General features: G+C 35.6%; 2 protein-coding genes across 2 annotated transcripts; one reads left to right on the forward strand and one right to left on the reverse strand.

Moving 5' to 3' along the window:
• The first annotated feature begins 14,305 nt into the window (after positions 1-14,305).
• LOC122724403 (U-box domain-containing protein 9-like) lies at positions 14,306-17,231 on the forward strand. The gene is made up of 2 exons (XM_043959322.1): positions 14,306-14,804; positions 15,858-17,231. The coding sequence occupies exons 1-2, from the start codon at positions 14,514-14,516 to the stop codon at positions 16,935-16,937; spliced, it is 1,371 nt and encodes a 456-aa protein (XP_043815257.1). The 5' UTR covers positions 14,306-14,513; the 3' UTR covers positions 16,938-17,231.
• A 1,532-nt stretch (positions 17,232-18,763) lies between these two features.
• LOC110620189 lies at positions 18,764-20,707 on the reverse strand. The gene is made up of 4 exons (XM_021763816.2): positions 20,227-20,707; positions 19,855-20,058; positions 19,404-19,652; positions 18,764-19,002 (listed from the first exon to the last, which is right to left on the reverse strand). Exons 1-4 carry the CDS (start codon positions 20,230-20,232, stop codon positions 18,949-18,951), a joined length of 513 nt encoding a protein of 170 aa, XP_021619508.1. The 5' UTR covers positions 20,233-20,707; the 3' UTR covers positions 18,764-18,948.
• Positions 20,708-25,476: the final 4,769 nt, after the last annotated feature.

The following is a 25,476-nucleotide window of genomic DNA, read 5'->3' on the forward strand; positions in this document are numbered from 1 at the left end:
AATCTGTGGATATAGATGTGCTTACTTAATTTATGGAATATATGTCTTGTTTAGATTTGGTTGACTGACTTATTAGCTAAATCAAAGCAAGTAAGCGTTGGCATTAATCTTGAGTGAAATGATGATTTGAGGAATCAGGGTTGCCTTGATTGAGAGCAGCAATGCTAGATGAATCAGTTGTCTTGATGTTATTGATAGTAGCGTTGTTGGAGCTATTTCTAAACTTAAAACTAGGTGGAAAGCCATATTTTCTATAGCAAGTCCCCTTTGTATGTCTTGATTTGCCACAAAAAGTATAAATCTTGGGTTATTCTGAGCATTGTATCTTCTATTATCTTGAAAAGAAGGTATACGAGTACCTTGTCTATGACAAGATCTTTGAAATGTTTCTTGGTTAGATTTGGCAATCAATGCCTTAGATTTTGGGATTACACCAAGAAACAATTGTCTTTCTAGTTGTACCAAAAGAGAAAAGACTTTCTTTATTGAAGGCAATGGATCTATCATCATGATTTGTGACCTGACATTATTGAACTGATCATTGAGACCCTTTAAAAATCTAATGACATAATCGTTTTCTGTATGTTCTCACAATTGCAATTGCACCACAACTGCATGAAGGATTACATGTGCATTGAGGTATAGGTTTGAAGTTGATTAATTCATCCCACAAGATTTTTAGATGGGTGAAGTAGTTTTTAATAGATGAATCTGCATGTTTGAGACTATAAACCTCTTCCTGTAAATCAGAAATGCGGAATATATCTTTCGGCAAGAATCTATCTTAAAGGTCTTTCCATGCATCTGCTGCAACATCGATCCAAATAATACTTTGTGCAATTAACTGTGATAAAGATTTTGTGATCAAAGATAGAATTACACCTTCCCATGCTGCAAACATCTGATCTATGGCTTTTGGCATCGTTAAAGATCCATTAATGAATTTTATCTTGTTCTTGGATTGTAAGGCCATTTTCATTGCTGCACTAAGAATGGTGAAAGAGCAGATGATACAAGAATCAAAGCAGGATTTTCGTTTGTATGTAAAAAGTATGGAATTGGAGGATTGGTGAGATAATCTATTGTTTGGTTTTGAGGCTGATTTAAAAACATGATATTTTGGTGTGCCAGGAATACAATTGGAAGGAAGAAGAAGAAGAAAAGAAAAAGAAAAAAAAAATGTTATTGCTCTGATACCATGTTATAAAAGGAAATTTGACCGAAATAGAGAGACTAAGACAAAATAAGTTTAATTATTTTATTTGAATAGAATGTGTTTATATACCACTCTATTGAGTATTTTGGAAGAAAGTATGCAACATAATGTATAGTTGTTGTTATAGCAGAAAATATGTGAGTTAAAAGAGAGAAGAAGAGAGAAAATTCTGCAATATCCATCCAATTCTAATTCTGCCATTTTAGAATAGTTATTCGACCCGGTCATCTTGGAGTAATCGTCTGGTCGTCCATTAATTCTAATCCAGTCATTTTAGAATAGTTATCCAACCTAGTCATTTTAGAGTGATCGTCTGGTTATCCATTGATTTCAATCCAGTCATTTTAAAATAGTTGACTGACCTGATCATCTTGGAGTGGCCATCTAACCTGGTCTATTTGAGTAGTCGTCTGATCTAGTTCTGACCTGGTCGACTGTCTTTAAGTAGTCGTCCGACCTGATCTTCTGATTCTTGTAACTCTGGTCTATTAGAATAGTTATTCGACCTGGTCATCTTGGAGAAGAACCAATCATGGAACCAAGGAGGAAAGTCTCAGCTTTCCTTATCTAGTTGGAATTGGATAAACCAACTAAATTTTCTTTCTCTGTTATGCGACTTGGGTTTCACTAGACTCGATGGATAGACCTCTTCAACCCGGCTCTGATACTAAAAGGGGAAGCTAGCGCACTAAAAGTGGTTATCTCTGATTAATCTATCTAAAAATTCAATGAATTTTCAATAGATAAAATATCCTGGCTAGCAAGGAGAATAATGATTAAATGGTGGGATAAATATGAATTTTTTGAAGCCCCAATCAATGGGGATAATTGTCCCATTTTCTATGTTACGTCCTAAAAGTCTAATCTTTGTTTGGAAGAGTTTTATCTTTCAAGCTGACACCTCTAGTCCATTGTTTTTAACAATCCTAGTAAACAAGCTTAGATATTACAGTTATTTTGATTATATTCATGTCTAGACAGGAGCTCTCTTATATGAGAACAGACAAATGAAATTTAGTTGGTTTATCCAATTCCAACTAGATAAGGAAAGCTGGGACTTTCCTCCTTAGTTCCATGACTGGTTCTACGTTAAGTTCCAGATCTTCTTGTTCTGAATCAGTGTCATTTAAGAACAATTTTGCTAAAGTATCTTTTAGATCTTCTTCTATAGTTAAAGCCTCTTATCTCTAACACAAAGGATGGCTGAAGTATTTAAAACTAGTCTTGTTGCAGGTTTTACTGCAATATGTACTATTCTAATGTGGAGGAATATGTACTTTTCTTGATGTTTTTAGTATCTCTTTTAAGTCATAAGGAGTTTGCTTCTCCTCTATATTTCGTTCAAGGGGATTTCTAGAACTAGATGCCTTTGATTTTTCCCTATATATTTTAATAAGGAAAAGATCTTCCTTTTAAGGAGAGACAATGCCTTAAGAATTCAGGGAAAGTTTTAATCCCCTCCTTTAGCTTGTAAGTTTCAAATCTTCCAAGGGCTCCAGTCGTTGAACTTATTTTCTAAAGAGCTTATACAAAAACATCAAGAAAAGTATCTATTCCTCCACATAAGAATGGTACAGATTGCAGTAAAATCTGCAACAAATTTTTTGAAGCCCCATCAGTTTATAATAGTAAAGGATTAATCTGCTTGGCAAAAAAGCCAAATACATGTAAAAATACTCCATCTTCTAATCTATCTGAATTCTTCAAAGTTATTAAACCTAGTCATCTTAGAGTGATCGTCTGGTCATCCATTGATTTCAATTAGATCATTTTAGAATAGTTGACTAGCCTGATCATCTTGAAGTGGTCATCTAATCTAGTCTGTTGGAGTAGTCGTCCGATCTGGTCTTCTAACCTGATCGTCTGTCTTTGAATAGTAGTTCGACTTGATCTTGGATGATCATTTGACCTAATCTTCAGGAATGGTCATTCGATTTATTTGACTTTCGTTTGATCTTGAGTGGTCGTCCGACCTAATCTTGGATGATCGTCTTACCTAATCTTTTAGAATAATCAACCGACCTGTCCGATTTTCATCTGATCTTAGGTGGTTGTCCGACTTTTAGAAGCCTTTTTTGCAACCTCCACCGATTACCGTCTGGTCTTAAAAAGTCCTAAAATTGCTCTTTCACAATCCGTGCATGGGCATGTGTGAAACACGTAGCAGCTAACCTTGCTTAGCTAGATTTTCTTTTTCTCCTATTACATTAAAAAAAAAAAAACACATAATAAAAGTAATTCAGTAAAAAAAATTGAATTTAGGGCAATTTTTTACTATCGTATTAATGATTTTTAATTTCGAAAATTAAGCGTTTTTCATCTTTAATTTATTTTTTTATTCGTCACGTCAAAAGTTACTCCAATTAAATTATTAAAATTTAATTTAATTTTTATATTTATTTATTTATTTTTAATATAATCTCTATTAATTTATTTTTTCAAATAAATATTCAAAACTGTCTCTTAATATTTAATTAATTATATATTAATAAAATTTAATATCTTAATTTTATATTAAAAATATGATTAAAAAATAATTAAAAAATTTATTTTTTAACTAAAATGACTAATATTTCGTAATTTATATCAAAAAGTATAAACAAAAATTACAAGATAAAAAAACATTAACGGATGACTTTCAAAATTTCGAAATCCATCTCTATTTCCATAGTTTGCTTAATTGATTTTAAATGCATATATATCGTAAAAAAATCAAAATTAATTAAATTTCTAAATCGTTTAATGATATAAGAAAAATCGTATTGTTTTTAAGAGTATTGACTACGATTATATGTTCAACGAAGTAATCATTTAAGTAATCATATTGAATTAATTTATTCACTTAAATGATTAATATCATTTATTTATTTATTTAAATTATTTATTGTGCATACTTGGCTGTGGCTAATCTTCACCGACAATATCTAATTCTTGATTAGCTAACCTCTTTTAACCTTTTGGTTTGATTTGAAATAAATTATTTGCATCAAAAGAGTTTAAATTAATTTTTACATAACTATGTATTTCCTAATGAATTTTTTAAATTAAAAAAAAAAAAAAAAACTTCTTACCTCAGAGTTATACTGTAATTGGCCAATCCTACAAGATAGAGAAAATGAGATGCACACCCATTTCGACGCTCAATTCAACAATTTGTGTGAAACAATAACGTATTTTTACTTCTATGATCCTTATTCTTTTATACTATAAAAAAAATATAGATAAATATAGTATTTCTTAATAATCCGACGATGATATGACCAGCTGCTTGATAAGAGATATCGTCAGCTGATAGGTAGGTGATTTCGCGATTACAAGCATAAGGAGATACATTGGGCTATGCCTGATAATAGTAACTTTGTGCTGAGACTCACCCTATACAGAGAATGGCGAGTCTTGATGACTAGTTAGGTGTTAAAGTGTCTGGATCTTTCTTTCCTTAGGTGGGACCGTATTACCCATTTATCAGATTCTTACCACGTAGACTTGTTCCATGGTAACAACTTATGGCTTACTTTGGGCGAGTTTTATGTAATATTAGAGGTTCCCTATTGGTCTTCGATTCATCATATTCCAAGGTGACGGTTTATCTTTTTGGTCTGAGATATATGACGCGATTTGGCTTGCCTTTTGAAAATACATGTTTTGCATATTTATTTTTAGGTGTTTGTTTATCCCGTGTGTGTGCCCTCGTCACTACTAATGATTTGAATAATTTTTTATCATCCAGCCAAAGGGCTACTGTCCAATCAAATCCACAAATTTGGTGACCACCATTTTTTGCCCAAAAGAAGGGAGCTAAGGCACATTCACTTCACAGGGCTTAACGCCCGGTTAGCAGACATAAAATAATTTGAAGAATTTTCGCAAAATAGGATTAATATCTGGACATGTGGCATGGTGGACTTCCGCCTCCCAATCATGAAATGCCTTAGGGAAACTTTACAATAAGGAACTTACACTCAGTCATGAGTCTTGAGACTTGGCCATAAGGCTCGTCTCGCCAACATTAATCTTTGATTTGACACTTTCATCTTTTAGGGATTAGCATACTCACCTTGTGGCCTGGCATAGATGACTTGATTAGTCGAACCAATACCCAAATTGAGGTTTCGCCTTATGACTTGGCCTAGCGGAACCCACCTTGTAATCGTATTTAGTGGGACAATGCCCAAATTGTGGTTTGGCGAAACCCGTCTTGTGACTTTGCTTGGCAAAACCTGCCTTGTGGCCTTGTTTAGTGGGATTAATGCCCATATTGTGGTCTGGCGGAACCTGCCTTATGACCTTGCCTGGTGAAACCTGTCTTGTAGCCTTGTTTAGTGGGACCAATATCCATATTATGTATGGCGAAACTCGCCTTATGACCTGGCCTGACAGAACCCGCCTTGTGGCCTCTTCTTGTCTCCTTAATCTTTTTGAGAAAGGCAATCCCATCGTTCCTTATCACTGAAGAACACAACATATGAAAAATATCTCGTTATCTTGTTATTGATAAAATTTTCTCATATTACAGATATTCCAGGAATGGAAAATGACTTGACCATCTAGCGTGACCAGCTTATAGGATCCTGAGTGAATAACCTTCGAGACCCTAAACAGAGTTTTTCAGTTCTCGCCCAACTTACCAGACCTGATATTGCCACTTGTTACATCTATTTTTTTTAAGAAGTAGGTCCCCCCACATTTAAAGTACGTGGCCTGACCTTACTGTTAAACATCCTAGACATTTTATTTCTATAAAACACCATTCTGATTGTAGTCTTTTCTCGTAGAAATTCAGCTTGATCTAAATTGAATTGTATTTCTTTGAGATTTTCTGAAATCTCAGGATGTTGTGTCCTGAAACTGCTTATTTGGATTTCCACGGGAATGACTGCATCGACTCCATATACAAGAGAAAATAGTGTTTCTCCTGTGATTGTCCTGGGGGTTGTCCTGTACGCCACGGTATATGAGGTAACTCCTCGGATCCATTGCCCTTGGCCTAATCGAGCCTGTTCTTTAGCCCTTGTAGGATAGTCTTGTTTGTCACCTTGGTCATTCCATTAGTCTGGGAGATGATAGGCTGAGCTGAAACTCAAGTCAATTTCGGTAATACCCGGCTCGTTCAGGCATCGAAATTTCTACCGTCCGGTGGAATCTCGGATGTCGGTTTCATTTTGCGGGATATTGCAAGGGTAAACTGAAGTTGTTACAAGGTTTTCTCAACATTTTCTAACATGTGTGTTGAAGTGTTTTATGGTGTTGAAAGGAAAGGAAGTGAGTTTTGAAGAGAAAAGACCAAGGAGGCAAAATGCAGGTTCGGCCGCCGAAAGTGCTTGAGGTTTGGCTTCCGAAACTCCAAGTTCGGCCGCCGAACGTTGCATGGTTTTGCATGCAGTTTCGGCAGCCGAAGGAAAGGCGGTTGGCCACCTATTTAGGCCCCGTTGACTGGCCATGGAGGGTGCTAGACACTTTCCTTGTGGTAAAGGTGGGGTTGATGCTCTCCTTGGGTGTTTTCATGGTGTTTCCTCAAATCTTTCATGGTTTTTATAAGTTTTAACTTGGTTTTGAAGGTTTTGAGTAAAAAGAGCAAGTTGTGGAGCTTGAAGCTTGAGAAGCTTGGTTTCTCCATGTTTTGAAGCTAGGATCACACCAGCCTTTGTTCTTGAAGAGGTAAGTGTTGATCCTTATGTTTTATGGTGTTTTAAGCAAGTTTTATGGAGGAAAAGGGGAGAGTTGCATGGTGAGGTGTTCAAGGAGGTTTTTGAGGGTTTATGCATGAAATATGTTTATGTGTTATGGGTGTTGTTTGTTGGGGTTTCTAGGTAGTTTTGGACCCCTTTGTGCATATCTTTGAGTATATGCTTGTTATGTTTGTTGAGATGCATGTTGAGTGAAGTTTGGGGGAAGTTGTGCATGAGGTGAACTAGGTTCTGCCCTATCGCAGGAACCAGGTTCGGCCGCCGAAGAAGGGTTCGGCCGCCGAACATGTGAGGAGGTGGTTTCGGCTGCCTCAACCTGCCCCCGAAGGATTGGACTTTCGTCTCTGGAGGGGAGGTTCGGCCGCCGAAGGTGCCGCCGAAGGTTAGAGACTTTCGTCTCTGGAGTGTGTTTTGGCCCCCGAACGTTGCCCCCGAAGGGTTCGGCCGCCGAAAGAAGAGCTTCGGCCGCCGAAGGTAGGCGAGTTTCGTCTCTGGAGAGGACATTCGGCCGCCGAACCTGCCGCCGAAAGTGTCCTGTCCAGCCTTCTTTTGCATGCTTTGTGTGATTGTGCTAGGGTCTTTTAGAGGGTTTTTGGGGAGTTGTTTAGGAGATGTGTTAGCGTTATGTTAGCGTTGTTTGGCACCTCATGTGAGTCCACCTGTGTAGGATCGGACCTGAGGCGAGGTGTTTAGCGCCAGTGTGAGAGTTAGCCCTGAGTTAACTACAGCTTGGTTTCAGGTGAGTAGAACTAACTATGCATGTTTTAAAGCTAATGGTTAAAGATAGTGACAGTATGAGCATGAGACACGCATCATGGATGCCATATGATACTAGGTTGTACTGCATTAGAGATCACGAATATGCTGCATTGCATTCCTATTGTTGATGGGATGGACCAAGGCGATCTCAGTAGCCCGCAACCTGTTATGTCTAGATAAGACCTTTGGGAGCTCCGCAGTTAGGGGCCAGGCTCTAGTACATATAGTGACCTGAGAGTCCGTAGGGGCCGGGCACCGACAGAGGGAGTTCTGGGATCATGTCTAATCCGAGATATGAGATGTTTGTGCTATGACACATTCCATGAAAGCATATAATGAATGAACTGTTTTATGGTTTCTACTCACTGGGCTTTAGTAGCTCATCCCATTCCCTTAACTCCAGTTTTGCAGGGCCAGTAGTAGCTATGAAAGATCAGTGATCATCAGAGTGAGCTATGAGTTCCTCAGAGTTTCAGCATGGGTTGCCATGATTGGATGTAATAGCATAGCTAGGTTTTGATAGAGTGGCATGTATATGTATGAAAGAAGCTTGATGTATATGTTTATGCAAGATATGTAAAGATTACAGGATGTTATGTTATGTTATGTATGTTCGTAGAGTATAGTTGTGGACATGATGTATGGACATGATGTGTATACAGGTTATGAATGGAAAGAGCATGTTGTACAGAGATAGAGTATAATGAGATAATGTCTAGAGATGTGCTTTGCCCAGTGTATGCTTAATCCCTAGTTTATGCATGTATCCTGTTTTACGTTTCTTGATGAGAAATGTGTCTAGCTAGGCTTAACATATGATGTGTTTATAAAACTCCAGTGATCAGGGAAGAAAGGGTATAAAACCCCTTGACCCACTTGACCCATTTGAGAGGGAAGAAAGGGCAAATCCCTTGACCCAAAACAGAAAGTAAGGCTAGCCTGTAATATGTTGACCCTACGCGGATGGGGTCTATGTTGTCAGTTTAGTAGTAGATCACTGGTGTAGGCCTTGACGGCTGTGGTTTTAAGGTTAAGCCTGGTGGTTTTTCAGAAAAGGTTTTAAAAGCTAGTGGTCTAGTCGGATCATGTATGGGATTGATCAGGTACACAGAGTTCAGTTTAGGCTTGCTACGGGTCTAGGCGGCCTTAAGCCGATCTGGATAGCGCCGAGCAGTTTGGAGCCGTTACAGAGGGGTATCGGTTTCCGGGCTGTTACAATTTCTATTTCTTACAAAAGTCTTTGAACCTAGAGCTTGCAAACTAAGTTTCATTATCAGTGATCACATCACTATTTTTGGTATTCCAAATAGAGTGACTATATTTTTGTTGATGAAAGAGATCACTTGTTGGGTGGTGATGGACTGCACTGCCTCAGCCTCTGCCCACTTGCTGAAATGATTTACTGTCATGATTACGAACTTCTTTGATTTGGTTGCCTTTGAGAACAGGCCAAGATGTCTATCCCCCATTAAAAGAAAGGCCAGGGGATTCTAATCGCTACTTGCATTTCTTCTGGGGTTCTTGGGATGTTTGCATTTACTTGATATCTTTAACACTTCTGGACAAGCTGTTTCGCATCTTGCATTATCATCAACCAGTAATACCCTTGTTTGAATGCTTTTCGGTGATTGTCTGAGCTCCTTCATGGCTCCCGCAAATACCTTCATGGATATCCTTTAAGATTTTCTAGCCTTCTTCCTCCGTAACACAATGCAGCCATGGTTGTGTCGACGACCTCCTGTACAACTAACCATTAATTAGTGCATACTTAAAAGACTTTTTAATTATTTGTTTGGCTAATAACTCATTGCCTGAAAGGTCATCTTGTGTAAAAAATTTGTATATGGGTGTCATACATGACTCCCCTTCTCTATGGGAAAGGACTCCTCTACGTCCATTGCTGGAGTGTGCAGTTCCTTGAACTAAAATGGTTGAGTCAGGTGTTATTCACCCACCATTGCCATCTTGGCTAAGAGATTTGCCTTTTCAGTTTTTGCCTCTAGCCACCTGGCGAAGCTCGCAACTACCCTGCTTGTCTTTAATCCTCTCCATTAGAGTCCGAACATTTTTCTCGTATTTGATGAAATTCAATTCTCAGAAGTTAATTTGTCCCTGGAATTGATTAACAATCAATTGTGAGTCATTAAAAACTATGGATTTCTGTATACCTAGTTTTTTTTATGATTCTCAATGCCATTATTACAGTCTCGTATTCAGCTATATTATTGGTAGTATTGAAAGCGAGTTTTGTCGCATATCAAAGCTTTATACTGATTTGAGATTGCAATAGGATCCTGATTCCAGAATCCCCAGCACCGTAGGCTCCATTTGCCCAAATCTTCCACTCCTTTATGGTTGATTTAAGGGATTTCGAGGGTTCTAATGATGGAGTTATTTCTGCAATAAAATCACTATTGCTTGGGCCCTCATTTCCTTTCTTGGAATGCATCTGATATCAAAGGCTGATAATATTACCTCCCAGGTGGATAGTCGCCATAACAGCTTTAGCATGTGTAGAACCTTTCATAGAGGATAATATGTTCTAATTTCTATAGTGTGTGACTCGAAGTATGGACGTAGCTTTGTGGTTGACATTAAGACTGCAAATGCCAACTTTTCAAGAGGAGGATAATTCAACTATGCCCCCTTCAAGTCTTGACTTGCATAATATACTAAGCTTTGTTCCCCATTGTTCTCACGAATAAGTACTGAGCAAACTATTTCATGTGTCACAGACAAGTATAAAAATAAAACTTCGCCTTCGACAGGCGAGTTTAACAATGGAGGAGATGATAAAAAGATTTTAAGACTTTCAAATGCCTTTACAAATTCTTTCCCTCACACAAACTTATCTTTGCCTTTTAACGCTTTGAAGAATGGGAGACACCTTCTGGCTGAGCACAATATGAATTGACCCAGGGCAGTGACTCGCCCGTTCAACCTTTATACTTCATTAATGGTTTTGGGTGCTTCCATATTTTGGATGGCACTGATCTTCTCAGGGTTTACTTCTATGCCTCTTTCTGAGATTATATATCCCAGAAACTTTCTAGCTTTTATCTCGAAAGTACACTTTTCAGGGTTCAGCTTTATACTCGCCTTGTCTAATACGTCAAAGACTTTCTGGACTTCTTTTGGATGGTCTTCCAAGGATCAGTTCTTTACCACCATATCATCCACATACACTTCGACTGTTGATCTGACCATGTCTTTAAAAATGCTCGACACTAGCCTTTATTAAGTCACTCCTGCGTTTTTTAAACCAAATGGCATCACCTTGTAGTAGAAGACTCCTTAATATGTTATGAACACAATCTTCTCTGTGTCCTTAGTATCCATCATGATTTGGCGGTAACCTGAAATGGCATCAAGAAAGGAAACCACTGCGTGACCTGATATTGAGTCTACTAACCTGTCAATAGACGACAATGTGTAATGATCTTTCGGACACGCCTTATTTAGGTTAGTAAAATTCACACACATTCTCCATTTTCCTTTAGCTTTCTTCGCCAGGACCGCATTGGCGAGCCATGTGGGATATTATACTTCATTTATTAGTCATGCGCTCAATAGGTTGTTAACTTCTTCTTTGATCACTTGCTATCTCTCTGGTATGAATCTTTTTTTTTTCTTTTATTGAATCAGTTAGTCATCTTTGTCAACAGACATCTTGTGAGTGATGAGAGTCAGATCCACCCCTGTTACATCTTTTGGAGACCAAGCCAAAGTCGTTACTCGGCTTTTTAGCAGCTTTATTAAATGAGTTTTTGTTTCGCCAGTTAATGCAGTATCGGACTGTACCTTTTGATCCTTACGTAACTAAATCTCCTCTATTGGGTCTGCTGGTTCCAGCTTTATGTGAGATTCTAGCTTCTCTAGCAAGTCAATGGACATTGTTACTTTTTTGAGACTTTTTGCCGAGTTTATGTGGTATTCTTTAGCTAACCTCGGATTGCCTCATACCATGGCTATTCCCCCTGAAGCTGGTAGCTTAAGGCATATAACACCCATATTAACAATAATACCGTGGTAGTTTAGAACTAGGCAGCCGAGTATCACATTTTATGCAAATGGAATATCTACCATCGCAAACTCTACATTCTCTTTTATACTTTTCATAATCCAGTAGTAGGGGGAGGTTGATGATGCCCAATACTACCACGGTCTTATCTCCCAATCCTACTAATGGATAGGAAACCCTGACAAGACTATTTTTATCCAATCCTTACTTGTTAAAAATATTTAAAATGAGGACGTTAATAGAACTACATGTATCCACCAATACTCGCCTTACTTTGTACCTATTTAGGAGGATCTTGACGATCAGTGAGTCGTTTTGAAAGAATCCAATGTAGGACCAAACCTTACCTCTTGCTTAGTCCATAGTTCATGTTCAATTGACAGGACATCTTTTTCTACGCACTTATTTTTCTCTTTACCTTTATCAGGTCCTCTTGCAATGACATGTATGACTCCGGTCATTTTAAGAGAAGAAAAAAAACCTTTTTTCAGAAAAAGAGTAGGAGACCGATTGTAATGCAAATGAACAGAGAGGATTCAATGGACTTCCAACTGCTGAACCAAATGATGTAGCTGAAAAATAAAGATATATTGTGATTGGCTAATCCTGCAAGACAAAGAAAATGAGGCAGTGGGTGCTCATGGCAGTCACTCCAATGCTCAAGTTAGTAAGTTGAAGAGAATAGGCTGAATGAAGAATTCAAGCATAATTGTTTGAGAAAATAGTCTTTTTTTACCTCTGTGATCCTTCTTCTTTTATACGGTAAGAAAATAGAGATAAAAATAGTATTTCCTGATAATCCGATAATGATGTGGTCGGCTGCTTGATAACGGATATCGCTAACTGATGGGTAGGTGATCCTGTGATTACAGGCGTAAACGGGATACGCTAGGCTGGACCTGATAATAGTAATTTTGTGCCGAGACTCGTTCTATCTAGAAGAGGGAGAATCTTTGATGATGAGGCAGATGTTAAGGTGTCCGGATCTTTTTTTTTTCTCAGATGAAATCGTATTATACATTTATCATATTTTTACTACGTGAACATGTTATGTGATGACATTTCATTGACTTGTTTTAGATGAGCCTTATATAACATTCATTATAAATAACAATCAATTTCTAAATATAGGATTATAAAAATATCTAGTGGCGAGCGGACAACTTTACTTATACTAAAATAAATTTAATAATAAAAAAAGTAAAAAGAGATTTTTTTTTTAAAAAAAAGTAAATCTACTGGTTGTATTAATAAAATTTCATCAAACAGAGATATATTATTTCAAACAGAGACGATCATGTCTAATAAATTCTCTAACCAAAATATGAACAGTTAGAGTGGTATGACGATGAACATATCTAACAAAAATATCAGTTCTAAAGTCTAATAAAAATTTATAATAATCTAAAATCAAACATAGTGTAAAAATGTTTAAATATAAAGACCGAAAAGTTTGAATTCCTGTGGTTATTAAATTAAATTTATAATACAATTTTCACAGATAAATAAATCAATTTATTTTTGGTGTTTATAAAAAAAATTCAGTTTATAATTAAGATAAATATCCTCGAAATCGTATCATTTAAAATTCATAATTAATCAATAACTTGTGTTTATTTCAAATATTGATAATCAAAAAGTATAAATTCATCATGGGTCGTTGTTATTAGTCAACAACATGTCTTTGTCTTTTTCCATATTTGTTTTCAATAAATTTAACCTTTTTTGTTTGAAGAAGAAAAATTATCTATTTTTGTTCTTTTATTTATTTCATTTTAAATCTTTTTTTCTTTTATTTATTTCATTTTAAATCTTTTTCTCTCTAATTATAAATTCAATTTGAAGTTGTAGTTGATCAACGGCTGCATCTTCTTTATTTTTCTTTATTTGCTATTTACATCTGAGATTATGTACTAGCTTAACTTTATTTTCTTAAATATTTTTATTAATTTATAAAATAAATTATTTATCGGATCCAAAGTTATTTTGGAATAAAATGCTAAATTAAACAATCTAAATGATTTATTTTGGAAAAAATCAAATCACCTCCGTTTCTCTTTTTGGATAAAAAAAAAAAGCCAAATGAAATAATTTAAACATTAATTTTATTATTTTTAGTCTCACTTAGAAAATTAATTTTTTATTATTTAAAAAATACTTTTTCTAATTTTCATGAATTCATATATTCTTCTTTTTCAATGAATTCACATATTATAATTAACTGTAAATTAATAAATTCTATTAAAAAATTTTAGATCAAACTTTAAAAAATAATTAATAAATTCAGAATCGAAAAATACATTAAAAAATTAAAAATACATTAAAATGTTTTTAATATTTTTAAAAACTTATTAATTTATATTTCCATTATTTTAATACTTAAATATTTTATTATTTAATTTTTATAATATAAAAAATTATTAATTAATTTTTTACAATTAAATTATATATTATTTAATCTTTGACTATTAATGACTATTTAAATTTTTAAGAATAAATAAAATTAATAAAATATTTTAATATATTTTTTTAAAATAAATTGCTATTAAAGAAAAGAAAAGAAAAGCTTTGGGTATGGATGAAATTGTCCCTTTGTGTAAGTATATATATAGACGAAGTTGAAGTATAAACCAACCGGTACTCCCTATTCATTTTCATTCTTCGGAGAAGTGGGGAAAATCATTCCAAAAAAGAAACTGCGAGAAAGATACAAGAAGAAACCTGCCGATTCACACATATAATCTTCTATTTCTGTTCTTACGCTCGTACCCATTTTAATCCTTTTCTTGTTTTTTGTTTCTTGTTCTCAAATTCTTCTTCTTGGCTTTTTATGGCGAAAACTGGGGGTGTTCTTGAAGTTGTTCCCACTACTTCTGTGCCAAACTCAGCTGAGTTGAAGAAGGAACTGCAGAGGCTCGTGAATGCAATTCTTGATGGGGAAGATTTTAGCCTGGAGATTACTGACGAGGCTATCAGGTTATTGACTGCTTTGAAGGAACTGAAATTTGAGAAATCATCGGATTCTTTGAAGCTGGTGGATGATACGGTTCTTCCTGATGAATTTAAATGTCCCATTTCAAGAAAACTAATGGCTGACCCTGTTGTCTTGGCTACTGGGCAGGTTAGAGATCGCATTTGCTGTTCAACTTTCCGTTTAAGTTCTGGGTTTCCTTTTTGTTTCTTTTGAGGGTGTACTTATTTTCTTTGTTCCTTCCCCAAGATTGCCTGTGAAATTACATGCATAAATTTCACTTTATTGGGGGATTTCGGTTCAAGGGTTTTACGTCAAATTTGGTATGTGATCTTCTGTTGAATGTTTTGCCATGCATTTAAAATAGATTTTAAGAATTCTGCTCGCGTGAATTCTGGTTCTGCTTCATAATTTGATTTCTGGGTTATTGTGATACTGGAGTTTATTATCATACCTGCTTCCTCGCTTAATTCTGCAAGAATCAAGGTTCTTGAATTAAAATATTAAAATTATTAATATTTTAGAAAAAATAAAAATAAAATTATTAAAATATTAGAAAAATTATTAAATCCCTTTCCCTCTCCTAGTTACTCTTTTGCTCTTTGTGTTTGTATTGAATTTCTTCATTTTTATGTAATACCCGCAGTAGGAATCAAGAACTCACATTCAATTTCAGAAACCTGAATTCTTGAGAAAGTGGGGCTTTAAGCAAAGAATTTCGTAGGTGAAGAATCCAGCTGATAATTAAGCATAATTTGAGATTAGGATAAAAGAAAATTCCTGCTTAGAATATTCAAATAGCCTGGATATTTATGTTGGACACTTTCACAAATGTTTTCTATGTTGGAGATGATGTATTGTAGTCAGACGAATAATCTACATTTTGGATAGCAGCCTCACAAATAAGGATAAGAAATTGATGCTCATTGATTTTGGGTGCTAATATTCTGGCGCTTTAATGATGATAATCTAATTTGTTTTGCCAATTTATACGTGATAAATGACATTCAAAACTAGGATGAGGAATTTAGTCTTCATCAATTATGGAGCACTGAGATTTATGTTCCATTTTTCTGTCCACCTGATAATTCTTTACGCTTGAATTCTTTCGATGTGATAGCTGGTTCCATTCTTTTCTATGACTTGAAGACTCATTGTGTGTTATTCATTTTTGTTCTTCCTCAAATGTGTCTTGATGTGCAGACTTATGATCGGCCATCTATCCTGCAATGGCTAAGTACTGGGCACCAGACATGTCCTCGAACTCAGCAAGTCCTCTCCCATACTGTGCTTACCCCTAATCACTTGGTGCGAGAAATAATTACACGCTGGTGCAAGAAGCATGGACTTGAGCTCCCCAAGCCTTTCGGGTATAGTGATGACAATTTTGTTGCTTATGCAGATGGAGACCACTTGAATTCACTGCTTGAAAAGATGTGTTCTTCACTTTCTGATCAAAAAGAAGCTGCAAGAGAGCTTCGCCTGCTAACTAGAACGATGCCATCAGTTCGGGCCCTTTTTGGTGAGTCCAGTGATGCCATTCCCAAATTACTCTGTCCACTATCGTTAGGCAGAGTGGATTCTCACCCTGATCTCCAAGAGGATTTGATTACAACAATTTTGAACCTCTCTATTCATGATAATAACAAGCAACTAGTTGCTGAAAATCCACTTGCCATTCCTCTGCTTATTGAATCTCTGAAATCAGGAACTATAGAAACAAGAAGTAATGCTGCAGCAGCTCTATTTACCCTATCAGGTCCTGATTCAAACAAGATTTCTATTGGGAAAGCAGGTGCTCTAAAACCTCTGATTGATCTTTTAGAGGAAGGGCATACATTAGCCATGAAGGATGCTGCATCGGCAATATTCAACCTATGCATTATCCTCGAGAATAAAGGGAGAGCAGTCCATGAAGGGGCAGTGAGGGTGATCCTGAAAAAGATAATGGATGGCATACTTGTCGATGAGTTGCTTGCTATTCTTGCTATGCTTGCTACCCATCAGAAGGCTGTTGAGGATATGAAGGAGCTTGGTGCTGTGGGTTGCTTGCTCAGCATTATCAGGGAGGGATCTTCTGAACGCAACAAGGAGAACTGTGCAGCAATCCTATACACAATCTGCCTAAATGATCGAACTACATGGAGGGAGATAAGAGATGAAGAAAATGCCAACCATACAATTTCAAAACTTGCTGAAAATGGTACGTCAAGAGCCAGGAGAAAGGCCAACGGTATTCTCGAGAGGCTGGATAGAGCTGCTTTACTTCTCCATACTGCCTGATAAAAAAATCCTTATTTCAGGGACATGATCAATTGCTTCCTGTACATACCTTCATCCATCACTCTGCTATGCACACACATTAATACTAGCTCATAACATCTAAAAACCTCACATATCAGTATATACTACCTATTTTCATACCAGGCAGGTTTTGTTCAATCTAAGGCTAATAGATAAGTAAAGGGCATTCATTTTTTGCGTCTACTTTCATGAATGAATACCTTAGTAAGGCTGGTGAGTTTGAATCTGTCTTCATGTGGATTCTTTAAATTTTTCTCCTCGTAATTTTTCTCCTAGATTCGTGTGTGGGTCTTTTTTTTTTTTTTTTTTTTATGATTCTTGACATTGTTGACATGTTAGAAGAGCTGGGCAGGGCCTAGTGATTGGAAATGATCGTCACAGATTAAGATGGTGAGTGGCTGGAGTTGTTGTAAGGTCTCAGTTTCAGTTGTTCCTTTCACCAGCAACTTTGGAGTGTCGGCACTATATAGCCAAAAAAATATATTTTTTATGTAGTTATTTAAACACCTAGTGGTTTCGAATATTAAAATATCGTATGATCCTGACAAAATCTGGACGGTGCTTTGAGATTCAATAACTAGACTAGAATAATACAAGCAAAAGCAGTAAACTGATGTTGATCTCCAAGATGCGGCTGACTCCTTATTCCATCATTTCTCATCCCCACCATAGATTAAATTACAGGTTAACCATTTTTATTTCTTCTAACAATACAGTGAACTAGAAAACATGCAAAAGGTCCATTATTGTACTTTGATTCCTTGTGAATGAGATGGGGATTTGGCCATTGTAGTGGAAGCAGAGCTTTAAGGGCAGGATTGCTGTTATTTCAGACAAAGTTAGTAGATACCAAATGGGTCGCTCTCAATTTGAATGGATGTGTTGGGCCAATTGGACTTTAAGCATTCATGAATTTACTGTGAGCTATGTGGATAGTGTCATGTCTGCATTTATTTTTCTTTGAGCTTTCGGTTAAGTGGTCCAAATTAGAGGGGTGAGAAAGAACAATTCTCTTGAGATTTGACAAGCAATGGAAGAAAGAGTGGATGAAAAGAGAAACCAGTGGACTTGCTTTCTATAATTCCTTGTTCCTTCTACCTGCACACAGATTAATGGACTTTGGCTTAAATTTACCTTATACTGATATATTGCCAAACCCATTATTGGTTTTCATATCTGAGTCAAATCCAATATTTTATTGACTCAATTGAAATGCTCCTCTTAAAGCTTTAAAAAAATAAAATAAAAGGTGGCCATGATGTGGGAATCTGCTTTAAGCCCATGACTTTAAGAATAATTAGAGTATTAGGCCCAGACAAGAGACAGAGATTTCATTAGAAAAACTCTTCAACACCTATTATACTTCACAATCATCAAAAGCTCATTACTACTGAAATTGTCTTTAAAACTGTGAAATCTCAGAGCATGGAGGAGGTTTCCTATTGAATCTTATCTTACCTTAATTTCTATCCAATTCACTGAACTATAATAAAATAGCTTTATAATAACTTTTCAAATTAGAATAGCTTTATCCCATCTTTATGTATGACTAGAAAATAAATTTTTAAAATGTGTGTGTATCAATCTAGGGAGTTGAACTTAGAACTGATGTGCCTTTTGGGAAAGCTATAAAGATTCATACATGCATAATTGAAGAATTATTGAATATATTTTTTTAATGTATTATAAGTTTTTTAAAAGGAATTATTAATATTTAAATTCCTAATATTATAACTGGGGTTTCAATCATATATTTATATAAATTTATTCATGCTGCCATTACACAATTGGAAGAAGCTAACTCATGGAAAAGAGACATGAATTTGTATTATAATAAGGTCAAATAACAGTAATTCATAGTCTACCATATCAAACATTCTACCAAACGAAACAAAAATGTGCACAGATCTCTGTTCCACTTTCTTCTTCTTCTTCTTCTTCACATAAAAAGAGTCTCTTGACAAAAAGCATCTTCAAAATGCTGCAAAGTTTACGAAGCACAAGCAGGCACAAGGCATGAAAAGAATCCTGTCACCTTCTTCTTCTGCATTCCAAAAACATTCAAACATGATAATATTAAAAATTCATATTTCACAGTTTTTTTTAAAGTCTTTTAACGACTTTAGGGATGATGGATAAAATGATTTTCAATTATAGTGATAATTACGACCTTATAAAACAAAGTGGTGGACCCTATGTGCACTTAAATCAAGTTTCTTAGTTGACACGGATCCACCAAGAACTGCCTAATTTTTCAACCTCAACAGGAAATCTATGGACTCTCCCTCACTCACTCACCCACTTCAAAAGTAAACCCATATTACCTAACCTCCCCACTAATGTCTTCCTCCCTACTCCCTACTTTCAACTCTATGCACTTGGATTTTAAGAATGAATTCATTGGATAATGTTTATAAAAAGGACATAAGGAGGAGAGAAACTGACCCGCTTGGAAGAACGGAGGAGCTCCGGTGGGATTTTGTAGAGATCTTCATCGACAGGCTTAGGAGGTCTAACAGACAATTTAGGACGTGGATGAACTGAAACTCCATTTTTGTTTTCTGACACATTGTACATCGACATGGTTTTCTGCTGATGCTGTTGTTTCCTTGGCGGTTCTGTCACGTCACAAACTTTGCCTTGTTTCTTTGGCTCCTTGTTGCCATGTGAGACTCTTCTCTGTCTCACTCTTGTCTGTAAACAATTAACCCACCATTACACTCCAAATCATCATTAATAACATCATCATATTAATTTGTCATTACCCATTTGAAATTATAACCACAATTTGCTTTGTGTGAAAGCATCAAAGCAGATCTAATTCTAATGGCCTTCACATTTGCTTATCTTTTTTTTCAAGTTTTTTTTTATTCTAGTGATGAGAAAAATAACCAACCTTTCTTGGAGGAGCAAGTTCACGAGAAGGTTTCTTGAAATGGGTAGCATACAGATCACCACGCATGTATTGATCACATTCACCAGAGGAACTGTATCGAATCAAGCCTGCTTGTCTTGCACACTCGAAGTACTGAGTTATTGGCATCTCATTTGCGTGCTCCCAGTCTCCAAATGCTGGAATTTGTCCACTTCTTTTCCACTCCTGAATCATAAAGTTGCATTTTAGCTCAAACAGAAACACATAATTAAATTTTCCCGGAAAAGAAAAAAAGTTTCTTCTCCTTCTTCGTCTTTTCTTGGCTCCAGAATTAACTCCTGAAATTCAATTTAAAAAAGCAAAGGAATGACTAAAGGGAAAAAGAAGGCTTACATCCATGTTGTGGGGGGCAGCACAAGGAGCCAAGAAGAGAGAAAACAAAAAACAAAAGTAAAGAAAAGAGAAAATTGGCGAGGTTTTTATCTAAAAAGGAAGAGAGCAAAAAGGGTTTAAAAAGAATATTTGAGGATTCTCAAGAAAAAAACTTCGCAGAGGCAGGCATATAAGAGCTCAGAATTTGCAGAGAGAATCTAGAAAGAAAGATACATTTCAGTTCTTTATAGAACACAGAGGGAGTACAGTACCAAAGAGCCAGAGCAAGAGATAGAGAGAAAGAGAGAAAATGGGCTTGGTTGGCCTGAGCAGTGGGGGGGCTGGTAGTTTTTGTCAACTTTTGCAGGTTATAAAATAGGGTCCCTCTGTTGAATTCTCCAATCCCATTCCCCATGTATGAGCATTATCTATGGAGAAGTCTTTATTATTTTTCAGCTTTCTTTGGCTAAATTCACGCTGCTTACTGGAAATGGGGCCCCATGATTTCTGGGTTTTTTCACCTTGAATTGGGAGTTTTTTAACTGTTACAAAAAGTGGGTTCGGCACGTCGGCTGTGAAAGTGAAAGCAAACAGCCAAACTCAAAAGAAATGAGCAAAAGAAAAATAATAAAAAAGCTTGAAATTTACTTAACAATGGCTCTGCCTCTGCTCTGCAAATTGGCAAATAGGTAATGGTCAGTACCCCCAAAAAGGGCAACTCTTACTGTTTTACCTTCTTCACTGGTTCATTCAATAACTCCACCAACCTTACCCATGAGTCAATTTCTTTACCCATGAAAAATATTTACATAATATTAAAAAAAATTATTAAAATTGTGGAATTTGATTTTTGCATCAAATTAAAAATAGCAAAGACCTTGAACGAGAAAGTTGAAATTTGAAACCATATTTAATGAATAAAAACGTTAGTCATGAGTAGTAATAATGTTATGGTTGTAATGTTATAATGTAGCCATATAAAAGTTGATGTTTTAATTAAGACATTAAATGAAATTTCTCAGAATAAAGCACTGTGAGTAAATGCATACAATGCATATCTTCTTATTGCATTCAATGCTTTGTTTTACATTTACATTTTTTTAAAATTATTAAATGAATATTTAAAATATTTTTAATATTTAATAAAATTATTTTTTTAATATATATACAAAAATAAGATAAATTATTAATTTAAATGAATTGAATCTAGAAAAAAGACCATGTATTCGAGGTCAAAAGAGCTATGATTTGAGAAGAAGCTAGAGACTAGAAAATGTAGTGCACGGTTGGCCGAGGAGGAATGCCAATTGCCACACGCAAGGGGAACAAAAGTTTGACCAAGCACCGTATCTAAACTAAGTCAATATGTTGAATACGTACACACTAGTTTCACACGAATGCACGGCGACACATGTGTACGGGTGAGCATTCGGTCGATTCGGTTCAAAACCGAATCGAACCGAATAAACTGAAAATCGAAATTTTAGTGTTTATGAAAACCGAACCGAACAGATTTTGGTCAGAAACCGAATCGAACCGAACCGGTTTGATTCGGTTCGATTCGGTTCGATTTGATCAGTTTCGATTTTTAATAATTTTTTATTTTTTACCCTTTATTTTTAATATTTTAAAATTTAATTAAAATATTTTAATTTTAATATGATTTAATTTCTCTATCTTATTGAAAAAATATATTATTATCACTAATCGGTTCGGTTCGGTTTTTTCGGTTTTATTCTGATCAAAACCTAACCGAACCGAAATAATTAAAATTTCTGAAATTAAAAACCGAACCAAATCGAAATGTATAAAAAACCGAACTAAATTTTTAAATCGATTCGATTCGATCAATTTTTTTGATTTGAACCGAATACTGCTCACCCCTACACATGTGCATAGTATATATTCATAAATATATTAACTTTTATTGTAGATATATAAAATAAAATATTTTTAAAATATAAATAATTATTTTTTAAAAATACAATTACAATGAAATCCCTAGATTTTTAAGAATTTTATTGGTTTATTTCTATAATTCATAACACCAATTAAAAGCTCCTTACTATTTTAAAATGCAAATATTTAACTTTTATGTTATGTGTATTGATATTTTTTTTATGAAAATTTAATAAACACCACAATATACTTTAAAATTTAATTTCTAATATTTTAAATAAATTATTATAAGGTTTTTTGTATTTAAAAAAAAATATCGAAATAATTTTTAAATTTACGGGCATGAAATTTTCTAATCGAATTAGCCCAAGTAAATAAGGGCTAAACAATACAGCACTTTTCGTGTAAATGAATCAATACACTGATGTGAACAGGGGTGGGTAGTATTCGGTTCAAATTGAAAAAATCGATTTAATTGAATTGATTTAAAATTTTGATTTGATTTTTTATATATTTCGGTTCGGTTTAGTTTTTAATTTCAAAAATTTCAGTTATTTCGATTCGGTTCGATTTTGATCAGAAAAAAATCGAAAAAACCGAACCGATTAGTAATAATAATATGTTTTTTCAATAATATATAGAAATTAAATCATATTAAAATTAAAATATTTTAATTAAATTTTAAAATATTAAAAATAAAGTGTTAAAAATAAAAAAATTATTAAAAATCGAAACCGATCAAATTGAACTGAATCGAATCAGACCGGTTCGGTTCGATTCGATTTCTGACCAAAATTAATTCGGTTCGGTTTTCATAAACACTCAAATTTTAATTTTTTGATTTATTCGATTCGATTCGATTTTGAACCGAACCGACTGAATGCTCACCCCTAGAGGAAAAAAATGGAAAAAAGACCCATCATATCAAATAACCACTAATCACATCAACCATATAACATTCTAAAAATTTCAGTGAGATCATCATTATAATAAAAATCAAATCAGAAAGCAAGATCAAGCCAACCCAGGATATGGTTAAGTGAGCAACTCCTGGGTCATTTTGGTTGCAGAATGCTTTCCCATTCCATGGAGAGAAGCGTAGCCGTAGGATTCCCTTTTCCCCATGGCCATGGCCGTACACATAACGCAGCAGCAGCCAGCAGGAAGATATACTAATAGAATCATCCCAATGTATAAAGAAACCCTGAGAAAAAGACTTCCCCCAGGCAGAAAGGAGAAACGAGGAAAATGGATTCCAATTTGGCTTCTGGGTTTTGCCTCGGAGAGTGATATGTGCCGATCCATTTTTTGACTTGTAATTGCCAACTTCTTTGGGGAGGGTGTGCATGCAGCGCAGGCAGCTCAGTTGCAGAGATCGTCGCCATCTCTTAGACTTGGAAGTAATAAACAATAAGCAAGAAAACAAAGTGAGACTTTGACAACAGAAGCAAAGGAAGTCGAGAGTGGTTGCTGTGACTTGTCAATGTTGCCTCGCGAATATGGCAGTGCCTCCCCATACACTCAGCTCATTCATTCAATTAGTATAGGATAAATTACATTTTAACCTTTAAATTATGCCATAATTAATATATTAATTTTTTTATTTTTAAAATTAAACACTTAAAATTCTCTATTTTTATTTCGTTTAGTGAGTTTTTAAAATTTTTTTTTTTTCTATAAAATTATTTGCACCATATAACACATAAAAGAAATCTTTTTCGTTATCTTCACCACTTAAAAGATTTCTTTCTCTTAGCATTAAGAGATCATTGTTTTCACCACTTGACGATTTCTTTCTCTTAGCATTAAGAGATAATTGTTGTGTACAACGACAACTCAATCCCACCACTCCATTCGAAAGGGATTTCCACCTCTCAATCATCCACGTTCTCTTTTTATATCTATCATCATAATTTTTTCCTCTCATTCTTCCCTCATTTATGGCCACCGATGCCTCCTCGAAATATCTCCCTCCTGAATTTTACCACCTCGAGATTTCTGATATTTTCATCTCCCATTATGACCTTCATTTCTAGCAATTTACTCACGCTTTTCATTTTTAAAATCAATAAAAAGGCATAATAATAGCTATTTGCTCTCAAATCAAGTAATTAATAGTGAAATTATTCATAAATTCAAGATTTATAAAGTTTGAGGACAAAGAGAAAAAAGAAATCAAAACGATTTAGTTGTCGAATGAGTAAAGGTTATTAATCTGAGAGCTAATAAGAACAGTGAGAAGCGCGGCAACCACGCATCTTCCACAATTAGTTAGAGAATTTCATTCTTATATCCTTTTTTGTTTAGATAATTATTTGTCCATTTCCCTTGTTAATGACTCAAAAGAGTTAAAACTAGTGGGTTTGGCACGATTATGAACCGAAAAATTTAATTTCTTGAAATTCAATTATAATTATGCGAAGAAAATTAATTTGCTGGAATTCAATTGTGTTTATGAAATAATCTGATGACCGCTGGATTTTACTACCCCGGACCAAGACCAGACCCATGATGACAACCCATAACCTGAAGGCTTCTAAGTCTCCCGCGTGAGCCAGGTCCAGCCCGCTCAGTTTTAAGACCGGGCCCTATGTAGATTTCTCAATCAGGCCGGCCCTGCCTTTTCCGGCCCAATGATCAGACCTCCTCTAAGCTCAGCCTTAATCTCATCTTCCAGCCCAGCCCGGAAGAAGGAAGGTGGCCAGCCTGATCCATCTGGTGGGACCATCCGCATGCATGCCAGAGGAGAATTAAATGGCCGTTACGCATGAAGCAAAATATCTGATATTCTCGTACAACCGTATCAGGATGGCAGGGACAGATGGTCCAATGGCGGTAGGGCCATTACACGTCACTGACAGACAATGGAAAAGGATAAAAGGGAGAGGAACACTCTCCTCTCGTTTTAAGCTTACAAAATGCTTTGTAAACCCTATTTTCTGGATCTCAGATCATCAATTAGCGCCATCTGTGGGAACGAAGGAGATCTTTTCATCGCCGGAGTTTCACTCTCACAATACCCACTGAGATCTACAATGGCCAATCATAATGAAAACAACCTTGTTAACACCCCCAATGAGCCGAGCTCTGTCTAGGAGGGGCAACAGTTCTCTTTTTCCAGCCCCATAACCCCAAACAACCAAACACCAATCCCCTTCAACCCCTCGCCGAGCTTGATAGGGAATGCATCCGGAACTGTCTTATCCAACTAGGACCTCTAAGCTATGGCCCTTCAACTACAAAACACCGCCCACTGGCTGGGGTAGATGATGCAACAGAGGGGCCTTAGCACCCCGATGAATGTGACGCTCATAGTAGAAGAACCCCGAACCAATGAAGCTCAGCCTACCTTCAACCACCCCCAAGCTATTA

Source organism: Manihot esculenta, chromosome 8 (genome assembly GCF_001659605.2).
Source record: "Manihot esculenta cultivar AM560-2 chromosome 8, M.esculenta_v8, whole genome shotgun sequence".
Lineage (NCBI taxonomy): Eukaryota > Viridiplantae > Streptophyta > Magnoliopsida > Malpighiales > Euphorbiaceae > Manihot > Manihot esculenta.